General features: G+C 30.8%; 1 protein-coding gene across 1 annotated transcript; it reads right to left on the reverse strand.

Moving 5' to 3' along the window:
* Positions 1 to 5,172: 5,172 nt before the first annotated feature.
* LOC141590404 (putative UPF0481 protein At3g02645) lies at positions 5,173 to 6,678 on the reverse strand. Its single transcript, XM_074410999.1, has one exon. The coding sequence runs from the start codon at positions 6,676 to 6,678 to the stop codon at positions 5,173 to 5,175; it is 1,506 nt and encodes a 501-aa protein (XP_074267100.1).
* Between the last annotated feature and the right edge of the window lie 8,438 nt (positions 6,679 to 15,116).

Below are 15,116 nucleotides of genomic sequence, written 5' to 3' on the forward strand. Positions count from 1 at the left end.
CATCATACCTCCACAATTCACTTTGGTATTGAAAGGTATGATAACCAAGTGCTACTATGCATATTTGGCCCCTCTGGCCTCCTCACACCTCTTGATTTAGAAAGGGAATTTAGTGGGAAAAAAAGTACGGAGTGTTATGTTTGATTATTGGTTGTTGCAGACTAATTGGTTATAATGCTTTTACAATGCTGATTTTTTTAAGCAGCAATTGGGAGAATTATATTGTTTTTAAGTTGAATTTCGTCTGAAAAATGCGTAATCTTTCTATATAGATCTGGCTGACAAGAAAATGGTCTGAAAACTTTTGCATGGTTAAATAACAAGTCCGAGCAAGTTGTTTGGTTGTCAAAAACTGTTAGAAAGGTTTAAAGTGATAATTCTTATAAATACTCTAAAGGCTATTAGCTCAAATGGGAGAGCAATGTGCAAATTTTGCACAAAGGTATGGGTTCAAATCCCATATAGCCTAGTTCATTCGAGAATTCAATGATTGGATCTTATCATGATCAAAGATATATGTAGTAGCATTAAGGATGAGCAAGCAAAATCATACTCGAACATGCACAAATTAGGACAAGTAGATCCTGGTTAAATAAGGGTGTGAGACACTAATGTGTAAGACATCAAGAGCCAGTGTCAAAGCATTGCAGCAAGAAGAGGTCTAGTGACGAGCATCTGTCAAAACTAAGGACAAGGAGACCCTGGTTAAATAAGGGTGTGAGACAATGATGTGTACGATATCACGAGCCAGTGTCAGAGCATTGCATCAAGAAGAGGTCTAGTGACGAGCATGGTCAAAATACTGAACTAGACACTATCCTACCGCGGTTCTTTAAAGTAATATCAATTATGGTCTTTCGTAGTAGAATTAATTTACTCGATTAGAGTAATATACTTGTGAGTCTTTCATGTAACATTAATAACCAACATGGGAGTTGAACCCATATCTTGTGCATTGCACAATGCTCTACCATTTGAGCTAATTGGTTTTTGAAAAGACTGCAATATAAATATTCATGAGTATGATCCATTGTTAATAATGAGTACCTCGTATATCATAGATATATACCGGAAAATGCCGGAAATTATTGAAACTTTGAGTTACTAACAATCGCGTTACATAAAATTAAAAGTACGGAAATCGCACCCCTAGGATTTTCTATCCTATTCCAAAGCTTATCTTTAGCAATCAACGAATCCTTTTTAATCAAACATTCTATAAACCTATATCAACTATGTACAATGAGCATGAATGCATCCGAATATCGATCAAACGAAAAATTGCAGAAAATTAAGAAAATAACATACAATTCCTATAAAATGAATGATAGTAACAATATATACAAGTTAAAGCTCTAATCTATACGAACTCGGGAGATAAAATCGAATTAAAAACTGAAATCGTTGAAGTACAATTGCAATCAAATAATAGAAAATTACCTGATTTTACGCAAGCTTATTAGGATAATACTACTGAAGAGGAAATCGAGATTGAATAAAATCGCTTAGCAAACTAATTTGATAGAAGAGATTGAGAATGTTGATTAAATTGATTGGGAAAAAGTGGGGAATTGATTAGGGAGCAAAGAGAAAGTGGATACGGGATAGTGGACTGGTGTTACATACACTTGTGGGCTTTGTTTTTGGTATTGTTTGATCAACTTCAATCTCACTCGTTAATAACATGTTACAATAACTCAAAACATGTGTTACAATAACCATAAACATGTGTTACAGTAACAATCAAATACGTGTTACAATTTCATGTGAATCTACTTTCAATTCAAGAAACTGAAAAACAAAAGTTATTTTTATGTTTAGTACACATCAATCAAGCTCGATATCATGAAATTTTTTCCAGAAAACTACAAATAAATTCATATATCAACTATTGACAACATCAGATCAAGAAACTCGTTGAGAATCAAAACACCAGTTCTATAATTTCTATTTCAATTCAAGATAAACAAAATTACCCGAAAAATGCTCATATAATAAATCGAAAATCGAAACAATAGATCTTCTAACAAATTTCGAAAATTGAAATTTACCTCATCCATTTCGAAAATTGATTTCGGTTTCGAAAATAATTTTTTTATATTAATTTTGAAAATCGAAACAATAATCAATCAAAGAGTTTGGAGAACGAGTAAGGAGTTTACCTCATTAATCTTTTTCTTGTTCATTCACAACATGTACCAATTTTATTTCGCCTTCACGATAAAACTATGATTTGAGTGAAGAATCGCATTTAATTCTAATAATTAAAATCAGGATAAGAATCACAATCGCAATAATGGTGAAATTCCTCAACAAGCTTCTTCGTAAATTTTATTTTTTTAGTTGATTTTAGATATTTTTACTGAAAGATTGGAGAGAGAGAGAGAGAAAGAAAGGGGCAGTGAGAGAGAAAGAAAGGGGCGATCAAAGGGTTTTGTTCGAATTACTCAGCCTGACGTGGCGCAATCTAACGCGTCCAACAATATTAGATCTGATGGTGTATAATGATAGGACGGACTCATTTAAAACCCTGGACTCACCGGATCCCCGCTGTATATATATATATATATATATATATATATATATATAGAAATAGGATCATATGAGTTTGGTTTTTTTGGTGAGTTACCCCTCTTAATCTGAACCACTAATCTAATCTAAGATGGATGGTTGAGATTAGATCTTTCATCTTTTATATAAACCTTCTATTCTATGCACTTCACGTCTCCTGCTTCTTTTTTTTTCATTGTTTCTCCAGTTCCTTTCCCCCTGTTCACATATTCACTTATTCGTGCTTGCTCACTAATTCGACTTCATCAATTCATGGCACAATTTTACTAATTCTTCACAAAATTTGAGTATTACAAAACGAAAAGCACAAAACTCATCAATGATCTTACGATTAATTTGATTGAAGAAAGCAATTCTTCAAATTTTGCCCCAAATATGGAGAAAACCCTAATGTAAGATTGCGAAAAGAAGGTAAGCATAATTTTTTCAATTTCATGACTAATAACATTAGGAAACAACAAATTTAACATAAAATTTGATTATTACAATAACTTTTGATAAGATTTCGTTATTTTTTTGCGATTTGCAGCAATTTGAATCATGATGAACAAATATAATTGGTGTTCAATAAAATAATTGACGCAATGTAATAGAATAATTGACGCAGTATAATAGAATAACTACGTTACTGTAATAAAATAACTTGTGTTTTACTTTACTATTGAACTTAAAATAAATATGAATTTGACTCGATTTGTTTGTCCAATTATTTTATAGTGTTTTTATGGTTACTTCAATAATTATGGATGGTTATTGTATTTTAGTTGCATAGTTATTTTCAACTTACGCCCTTTTTTGTTTTTATTTCTTTCAGCAACGAGCTTTCACTTTTTGCTGGTTCAACCCTCATCAATAGGCTACACATGGTTCTCGTTGGGAAGAATGGTGAAAACATCAGCAAGACAACTTCATGTTAATGTTTAACTCCAAGGATTAAGTATGAGACAAAGTACACAATAGTTCAATCATAGTTATTGTAAAGTTCAATCTCGGTTATTGTAAAGCTCAATCATGGTTATTGTAATAATTATTATAGTACGCAATAGTTCAATCATAGTTATTGTAAAGTTCAATCACGGTTATTGTAAAGCTCAATCATGGTTATTGTAATAATTATTATAGTACGCAATAGTTCAATCATGGTTATTGTAAAGTTCAATCACGGTTATTGTAAAGCTCAATCATGGTTATTGTAATAATTATTATAGTACGCAATAGTTCACTCATGGTTATTTTAAAGTTCAATCATAGTTATTGTAATAATTTACGCAATTTTCCATTAAACGCCAATTATCCGCGTCTATCGTGATTCAACCTCGCAAATCACCAAACTAGAACATAACTTAACAAAACACCCAAGAAGTAAATGGATTGCAAAATAAATGGACTGTAAAATAACTAAACTGACTTTAAACAACTAACGAGTGAATAATCAATAACATATAGAATAACGCTTTATTCATTACAATAACCGAGTTTCTACATTACAATAACTACAAATACCATAGTTTCTACATTACAATAATTGAGTTTATACATTACAATAATTGAGTTCCTACATTACAATAATCGAGATTCCAAATTACAATAACTTAGTTTCTGCATTTGAATAACTATTAAATAACCACGTTTCTTCATTACAATAATCGAGTTTCTACAATACATCAACTACAAATACCGAGTTTTTACATTACAATAATCGAGTTCCTACATTACAATAACTGAGTTTCTACATTAAAATAACTATACATACCAGAGAACATTATTCTCAATAAACAAGTTATTTTATTATAGTAACGTAATTATTTTATCATACAACATCAATTATTCTATTACACGACGTCAATTATTCCATGGAGCATCAATTATCCCCTGTTCAACGCCGTCATTCAACCCGCAAATTACAAAAATAATGAAACCTTATCAGAATTTGTTGTAATCAACAAATTTTCTGTTGAATTTGTTCTTTACTAATGTTATTAATCATGAAATCGCAAAAAGACAGAAATCTGACGAGTGTTTGTTATTCTCATCCTGCTTTTACTGCAATTCACGGAAAATTAAACACAAAAATCGGATTTGATTTGATATATTAGGGTTTTTTCGAAATTTCATCATTAATTGGAGGAAAAATTGATCGTATCAATTAAAATAATTAAATTTGTGAATGAATTTGGTGTAGACGATTGAAATTACAAAAAAAATTAGGAAAAAGAGAGAAAGAATGAAGAAAATAGGATAGAAAAAAAAAGAAGATGAAGAAAATAAGAAAAAAAGAGGGGAAGAATGGAAGCAGGGAAAACGTAGGATGAGGGGAGGAGAGAGAAAAAAAATGAGTGTTTTTTTTGGGTCTAATCTCAGCCCTTGATCTTGTTAGATCCAATGGTATATAAACGCGGGAAGTCACTGAAAATGCGCAAAACTCACCTGGATTCGCTATATATATATATATATATATATATATATATATATATATATATATATATAGATAGTAGATACCTATTCTATTACTTTTTGTACCATGTTTAAATAATTGCAATATGTTTCTCAATATAATTATTGAGCGGCTCTCTCTAAAAAAACACTCTTACCAATTACCATTTAGTGCGTCCACCGACGAGGACATAATAAAAGATTACAAAATACTTGGAGTAGTAATAGGAAAAAAATCAAAGCAGTAAGCAAGAATGCGAGAAACTGCCATGAATGAATCGCATAATCGTGCAGAAACTTGTTTAAAACAACCTTCCAATTCGCTTCATAATACTTGTTGACATTATCAATTACTTCATCCAGGAAGGGCACTCTTGTTAACCTCAAAGACTTGCTCATCCCATTCCACATATCTGCAATTTCTTGATCACTTTTCAAGTAATTGTATATAATGCCCTGTTCTCTTAGTAATCGAGCGTCTTCTTTTGTGTCGATAATCCCATTCATTAATTCGGTGTATCGAGCCAAGATCAGCGGCCCTGAACCCAATGATGCCTCGTACGCTACCAGATTTCTCAGGACAACCTCGGTGTTAACATCTATGCTAATAACCGGGAGATAACACTTTTTTTCGTGTTTGTCAAAATTGATCGTCAAGATGTTTCCATTTGTTGGAATAAATGAAACCCCACATTTTGAAAGTTCAATTACTGAAGGAATCATGATTTCTTCAACTAAGGGAGAACTGTTTTCTCTATCTTGTCGAGAATCGGCTTGATTAGTGAGATTTCTTTGGAGATTTTCTTCGGGAAATAAAATCGCTCTAAGGATAGCAAGCCCGGGAAGGTGGCTAATGAACATCCAAGGAAGTTTAAACATGATTTTCGACTTCAATTGTCCTAAACACCTTTTAATTTGAAAAATAAGCTTATACACCTTGTTCTCTTCATTAACTTCTTGATCACCATTTTCACTGATTTCAATTATTTCTTCCAACTTCGGCACTAAAATGCGATATACAAGATCAAGAAGGTGATCAGAATTACAAGGTTGAATTGTTTCCCAATTCGCCTCTAATTTGAAAGGAGATATAGCATGGTGCAACCCAATTAAATTGTCACCCAAAATTTTATCAGCGATTTCAGGAGAAGGTAGACCAAATTGCAACAAATCTCTTAGAACAAATAGTGGGATTTGATTCTCAAGCATAATGATATCTCTCAATATATCATTATGTATCGATTTCCTACTTGCGTAATCAACTAACTGTGAAATCCTAGACGGGATTTTAGTCAGGATTTTATTATTCATTTCAGTGGCAAATGTATCAATAATCTCGATGAGAAACGCGGCATCAATAGCCATAATCAACGCTAGTGTTTGGCTATTAATGTCCAAATATCTATGGTAACAAGCCCGAATTTTATGTTGAAGCCTCAGAAAATGATTGACAATGGTGTCAAATTTCAAATGACGATTTAGAATTTGAATTCGCTTGGCTGAAGAGATCTTGTATTTTTCCATTTGTTGAAGCTCGAGCCGGAAATAATGATAGGGACCGATTGAAACCAATTGAGGAGTATAGGCATTTGGGTTTGTGTCCCTCAATGATTTAGGAACATTGAATATCGTCACATCAATGTTGCTAAAATCATCTTCTAAGTCTTGGTTCATTATTTGACGTATATGCATGACCCATTTGTGCTCATCAAAATTCTTATTCAGGCACATATTATTTGGGGTATGAATGAAGAACATGGAAGTTGAAGAAATGTTAGTGTTTCTATATAGATAGATGTAGATGATACCATATAAAGTTACAACATTAAACTATCTATATTAAATTGAGGCTAATTTATTAATGTAACTTCACTCCGTTAAACTTCTCATTGGCTTTTTATCAACAAGAAAATAAACATGTGGTATTTTTATGCGGCTGACGCTTAATTATTTGTATCATTTGCAAACTGAAATTATAGTAATTGCACTAGTTTTTTTTTTTTTTTTTTTTTTTTTTTTTTTTTTTTTTTTTAAGTTTTTGATAATAGAGAGTGAAAATAAAAATGCACCAGTAATACATTAAATTTAAATCAGTTACATGCTACAATATAATTTTTAGGCTATTCAGCTAACGATTTTAAAAGTAAAATAACTCAAATAATGTAGGTGTTAATTATTGTGATGTTTCATGTGCTTCGTAACTAAACTTAATAAACGCAAAAGAAACTTGAAACATATGCATGTCCCAATTAATGGTTTGATTCAAGATACATGAAACCAGGGCGGACCAGTTTATTTTTTGGTGTAGCAAAAAAAAATATAATGCTAAAAAACAATTAATACGACTCAATTTTATGTATTCTTTATAGAGTGTATATAAGACTATCTTTTAAATTACGATTCTTTGCTATTTCTTTCACGTAGAACTTCTGCAAATTATTTATTTTACTTATAGATTTATGGTATCTTGATAAAATATTAAAAATAGCTTAACCTCTAGATACAAAATAATTTAAGTATATGAAAAAAAAGAGGCAAACAAACAATTAGAAAATCACATACTAATCACAAATTGAGTAATAACTGAGCAAAATGATAGTCTAATTGAAAATTTACCCTTTGATCAATTTCGATAAAATTTCTACATGTTCTTTATCACCTTTTTCTTTGAGAATTTTGGAGTAAAAAAACAATTAATAGGATACTCCCTCCATAATAGTATATATGACGTTTGAGGAGTTGTTATTTTTTACCTTTTATATGACGTTTTGCTATTTTCTAGGTTGTAGCTTATCAGTTTTTAATGTTTTTAGACTTTATCACTTCCAAAGTAATCAATATGATAGCTGTACTATATAACTTGGCTTCATTTTTTCACAGTAGTGCTTTGTATCTTCTTTAAAGCAGTACTCCATATCTTATTTTTCTCTCATTTTTTTCCAAAAAAAAAAATAACCTGACTATTCATTTTATTTTTGAGGTTGAATTTTTAGAATGGAAGACGAAAATTATGAGGTTGAAGACAAAAAAAAGCTTATAGTGTCAGATTCCGAGAATGAAAAAAAGGCAAAATTTGAAGAAACGTTACACGATATAATCATCCCAGATTCAGAGGGTGAAACTGAGCGGTTAATGTTCTAAAACCAGAGAAACAAAAGTTTCGTGATAACAGATTTTGAAGGAGGGCGAATTAGGGATAAGAAATTCAGTATAAGACCGTCTTACAGGATACAAAGAACAAATCATAAACAATCAACAACGACAGAGAAACCCAAGTAGTTTGAAATAACATCACATTAAACAAACCTTCAAGCAATCAACAAAACAAACAAACCTTTGGGCGAGAAAGATAAACCCATCTAAATCAACACACTTGAAAGCAAAAAAGAACAAAACTTAATTGAAACAAAAAATTGGAGTTTCCATCTTCTTTGGTGTGGTGGTTGTGATTGAAATTGGGTAGTAATTGGAGAGCAAAACAAATACTGAGAGAATTTCTTGGAATGATTTTTAAATTAAAGTTCAAATTTGGCTTCATTTTAAATTTTCGCCAAAAAATTGGCTCCAAAGTATTTTCGGTAGTGCATATGATGTTTGTAGAAGGAGATGAAGAGGCACACTGTAATACTCCGTATTTATGAGTCTTTGGGTACTCTATCGAGTAGGCCTTATTCTGTCGAGTAAGGGTGAGTTGCGTTTTAAATTAGTTTCTGACCTGTTGGGTACTCGATCGAGTAACTAGAATACTCGATCGAGTAAGGGGGCACTCGATCGAGTACCTTAGCTACTCGATCGAGTAGCCGGTTTACGGGGAGTTATTTCTCGGGTTTTGTTAATTATGCGATTAAGGTATATAATCTTTTCCGTCATCATTCTAAACACTTTTCAAAACCTAAATTACTGTCAAAGAGAGAAAGCAAGTACGTTCATCCCTTTAATCGCATTGTTAGCAAATCCCGGAGTTTGGAAGGTCGGTTTTCATCGTTTGTTATACCGTTGAGATCCTTGCGTCGAGGGTAAGATCTATGTACCGTTTTTACTGTTTTTCCTTTAAGTTGGTTAAACCCTAATATGGGGATTTTGGGGTTTTGTGTAGATTGTGATTTGGTAGTGTTTATGTGTTTGTAGGATAGGAGGAGGTTTTGTAGAAGAGGCTTTTTGATACAACTGTTGATACCGTCTGCCTGTTGTGCTTCCAGGTAGGATTTCCTACTCAGTATTAGTCCCATAATGGGATGATTGTTGATGTGTTGTGGTTGATTGAATGATATAGTAATTGTATTGTGACGGTTTGTTGATTGTGATTGTTTGTCTCTGGTTCTCGAGGCGTGTCCTCGGCTGAGTGGGGTCACTTGCGGGAGTGGCTTCACGCCCTAGTTTCGCCCTTCGTGGAACCCGCCACGGAAGGGGATGTGCACATTAATGGACAGGGTTATCGCTCATTATGAGGAGCGGGGATTTGGTGGGTACGGCTGCGGTCCCCCACTGGCAGGGCTGGTCCAATGGACAGTCGGTGATTGAGATTGTTGGAGTTAGTGTGGTTGTGTGTGTGACGGTTAGGCTGTCTGTATATCTTATTGTTGATATATATAAATTGTGTGATTAGTACTGACCCCGTTTAAATGTTTTAAAAACTGTGGTGATCCATTCGGGGGTGGTGAGCAGCTTATTGAGCGGGTATGATATGACGCGTATGGGATAGCCGGGATGAGTCATCACGTGGCGCTTAGAAGTCTTCCGCCGTGTCAGACGATGTTTTATGGCTTTGATAGTTTTAGCAGTAGACCGTCTGAGAATCTTGTATTTCTTTTTATCAGTTTGGAATTACTATGTAATCACTTTAAACTTTATTTACTTTTAAAGTTGTTTCGTTATTGTCTTATGAATATCATGCCTCGGGTAACCGAGATGGTGGCATCCTTATACCTGAGTGGTCCTGGTAAGGCACTTGGAGTATGGGAGTGTTACACACACGGTTGTCATGAAGAAATAGAGGACTAAAATGTACTATTTTCAAAGCTATAAATGATTCCCTATTTAATGCCATAACAATGAGTTAATAGTTTCTTAATAACTGTGTTTGTGGATAAACGTCATATATACTATTATGGAGGGAGTAAAAAAGATTTACAGGATTAGTTGGAACTTGGAAGTATGGAGTAATTAAGATGACATGTAGATTAATGGAATAAATGAGATATAAATATGGCGTCATTAATTGTAATATACTGTACTAATATACTATGGGAATTGTGATTTAAATGAGATTATAGTGGGGAAGAATGATTACGTGAGACACAATGTCATCTAATGACTAATTAATACATATTTTACTAGGTAGTATCCCGTGCTTCGCACAATCTGTTTTTATATTTTATGAATATAATTGAAGGAAAAAGTATATAATTGATATGTAATATTTAATAATTTACTTAAAAATAAAATGATTAACCTTTTTCAAATCTTTTTTTTTTTACTGATTTACTTCGAAGTATTTTTAAATAAAATATATAAAGTAAATAATAAACAATGGTTTATAAATGGTACCGTGTATACACAATTATTTGAGAATAACTAAAAAGAGTAATTATGATTCCTATTTTCTCACATCTCTTATAACACAAATGTCCTTAATAATCATTGTTTTTATTGTGATTATTCATATGCACTTCTTGGCACAATGTGCATACCTATTCTTTACCACAATGTGTATACCCATTTGAAATCATGATAATCTCGTTTCTTTTCAATTTTAATTAAACAAAAGAAATTGACCATAGTGTGTATAGCCACTTGAAATCATGATATTTCTCGTTTCTTTCCAATTAAACAAAAGAAATTACATACAAAAGAACTATATGGAATTCAATGCTTAAATTATCTTGTAAAATCCTCAATTTGCATGATAAGATTTTAAAATTTTGTTATCATAACTCCACGGTATAAAAATATTTAAATAGTATTTTGAAAATTTAAAATTTGTATGAATAGAATTTTTAGATACATGCAAAAAATAAATAAAAATAATGTATATACATACCCAACTCTTACGTAAATTTGTTTGTATTGTACTACATACATGCATTTAAATTAAAAAAGTGAAGTATATTTCATCTTTGGGGAGTACACATTCATTGAATTTATATGTTAATAACTCTAATGAAATTGGACTCATACGGTAGCATTTTTCGCGATAAATTTAAAAATTTTAGTTTCGCAAGTTTCCTCAAAATATTTTTAAAATTAACTATATTATTTATTTAATTTAATCTAATAAATAACTTTATTAAATTATTGTTGATGTTGATGCTACATTAATGCTTGTAATTAATAATTAAACTGTCATTAATGGGTGTATTTAAGGCTAAATATGCCACGTGTCGCATCCACAAACTTCCCATCCTAGTTATATATATATATATATATATATATATATATATATATATATATATATATATATATATATATATATATATATATATATATATATATATATATATACTAGGTAGTATCCCGCACTTCACAAGACCTATTTTAAAATTTTATTTTTATAATTAAAGAAAAATAATTTACTTTATATATAATCTTTAATATTTTTACCTATAAATAAAAATAAATTAATTTTTTTTCTCAATTTTTTTAAGGTTTAAGTTCAGTGTTTTAAAATAAACTACATATAATTTTAATTAAAACTAATAAGTTATAGTTAATTATGCATGATCAACGTTTTACAAAAAAATTTGTAACTGATCAAATATCATATTAATTAAAATAAAATTTATTCGAATAATGCAATAATCAACATTAAGTTATCAAATTATATCATTTCACGATACGTTATGTTCCAAATCAGTTAATATAATTTTATGCAATTTTTAATTTTGTATGTATAACGTTTGATATTTATGTATCAAACATATAGAGTCTAAACTAATTCAAATGTTTTGGTTGTGTCTTACATGTGATATGTGTCAAACATATCTATAAGAAATTTGCACCTTTTTTTTAACAACTAATATATAATGATGTTTAAGAGTTTACACGTAAATAAAATAGGTTGAACTTTCTCAAATATCATTTTTATAAGATAACATATAAAATATTTAACTAAAATTAATATCTAGTTAGTCATAATCAATTTTTCATTCTTAACTAAAATAGTTAGTCATAAAATATTTAACTGAATATATTAAAGGAAAATGTAATGCGTTTCATACGTTTTCATATTGTTTATATAATAAGGTTTTTCTATATGATACCCTTGGATTTAATTTATTCGAATTTTACGTGATACCTCTCGCTTTTCAAAAATACCAGTGGTACCCCTAAACATAACAAAAACATCTTAAAATACCCAAAATGCTCTAACCCGCCTCTTTAAATGTTTATTTTATACATTTCTTATTAATTTTTTGCCAATAATTTCTCATGTCACTAACATAAAAATCGTCTACTCAATTGTAAACATATTTTCCTTACAAAACTTAACATATTAAAATAGTTATTTTTAGTAGTTTGGATATTTTTAAAATATTTTAGTAAATTTAGTGATACCACTTATATTTTCAAAAATATAGGGGTACCATGTAGAATGCGAAGAAACACGGGCTACCACGTAGAAAAACTCTATGTAATATTATATATTATATTACTTAATAATCATTACTTTTCTTTTAATTATTCAAATTCACTTGCGATCACTGACTGTGTACATACATACTCGTTATCAAAGTATTTAAACCTCTCAAAATTTCATATGAATTTAATTTGTCGCAATATAATTTTTTCGTTCACACACTATAAAAACTTATATCTTAGTAGCTTTTTAAAGTTTTGCTTTTAATAAATACAATGACTCTTACAAATATATTTTTCTTAATAAATTTGATGGTCTAAGTTTTATAACTTTCTCAAAATGTTTTTTTTTATGTAAATGTAAAACATTATAAGTTACTCACTTTAATCATCTCTACATATCAAAATATGGTAATAAATAAAATGAAACTTATAGTCGATTGAAAGCATTTTTTGCAATAAACGTTTTTATTTACAATTTAGAATTTTTATCAAAATATTTTTTTAATAAATTTAGAATCAAATTAACGTAATTATTTAATCTAATTTTATAATAAAATATTAAATTATATTTAATATTTGCTGAGATTTATACTGTATTTATTATGTTCATATCAAATGATTACCTGTAATTAATGCTTGTCATTAAGGCTGTATGGGACACGTGGCTCATCCACAGCATTTCAACCCAGTTATATATATATATATATATATATATATATATATATATACATACATGTATATATACATACATGTATATATACATACATGTATATATACATACATATATATTAATATATATATATATATATATATATATATATATATATATATATATATATATACATATATATATATATATATATATATACATATACATATATATATATATAGATTTGGGATCCGGTGAGAACCACCTACATAGTGAGAACCGTTAGAACTCCACCTTACGGATTTTCTTTGTAAAAAATAACGACATATTTGGATTCGGCATAGAATTTTATGCCTAGATAACATGTTTCTTGGTCCAAAAAGTATAAATTATTGACTGGAATTGAGACGAGAAAATTTTATTAATTTTCATGCATCTACTAGTCATTTTTCATGTATTTAACAATTTTCACGCACCTAGAACTCGTTTTCGTGCACCTAAAGCCTAATATTTTCATGCACCTAGTAATCATTTTCATGCACGTAACAATTTTCATGCACCTAGTATTCGTTTCAGTGCATCTATAGCCATTTTAATATACCTAATTGTATTTTTGTACATTAAGTTTATATTTTGTTAAGAAAATCAAAATTTTTTGTTTAGCTATACCAAAAATGTGTTGGAATAAACTAAACTAAGGGTAAATGATCCATCAAAACTTTCGGAACAAGATTTGAGGATGATTTAGCAAGGGTTCTCATTATATTAGTGGTTCTCACCGGATCCTAAATCTATATATATATATATATATATATATATATATAGATTTAGGATCCGGTGAGAATGATTACTCGGTGAGAGCGGTGAGAATAAACAATGACCATTGGATTAAAAAAAATCCACGGCTGATATATATTTAATATTGAGATAAATCCTTCAGGCCCCATGTGTTACTTCCGTTCTAATACAACTTCCATCTCCATTTCTAATTACACAAATTAACCGAAACAATTCCAACTCAAATATTCAATTGAAAATTTCCTTCAATTCACCATTATTAACCATTAAAGTTAAAGTCAGCCACCACCTTCCTCCATCATTCCATTCTTGAACACCAACAACACCTCGATCAATATATTTCTACATCGAAAAATCCCCATAATTGTTTGGTACTAGTTGTTGATCGAAAATGAGTAGGAGTTGCTGTTGTTGTTGATCGTTCGCGAATTCCCGTCTCTAAGCTTCTCTTCTTCACTCTCGATCGCCTGTTTTTAATGTAACTACTCATGTTTTTGATGTATCTAACCACTATTTTAATGTATCTAAACATAGATACACAAAATTACTTACTAGATACATTAAAATTGCTTTGAGATGCATCAATATAGAACCCAAATACATTGATTGTCGGTGTTTGTTGCAGTTCGTGGAATATCATTTTCCAAAGGATCCCGAGTATTTCAGGCGATCCATAATTGTATAAGTTCGTCAAGGAACGAAACAACCATCCTTCCCGTTTCAGCGTACATTATTGATAGTTTAATGACACCGCGATGTGAGATACGATCGGAGATCCGGTGATGCCAGGGAATTAGAATAGAATATAAAGAGCGATGAAGGGGCACGATTAATGTAACCCGTGGTTGGGCGGCGTCGTCTGGATTGACGGCATAATTGGAGCACCACCGCCGGTATATGGCAGGAAGGAGAGATTGCCGCCATTGTCTGGCCGGAGGAAGGACAATCGAGACCTGAGGTTCATGAATCAGGAAATGTCAGGGTTGGTGGTGATCAATGGTGTCACCGAATTTGCGTCAGCGTAGGGGGATGCTCGCCAGTTCTTTGACATTTCCGGTGATTGCCGTCGGTGACGACGACCGGCGGT

Source organism: Silene latifolia, chromosome 7 (genome assembly GCF_048544455.1).
Source record: "Silene latifolia isolate original U9 population chromosome 7, ASM4854445v1, whole genome shotgun sequence".
NCBI lineage: Eukaryota > Viridiplantae > Streptophyta > Magnoliopsida > Caryophyllales > Caryophyllaceae > Silene > Silene latifolia.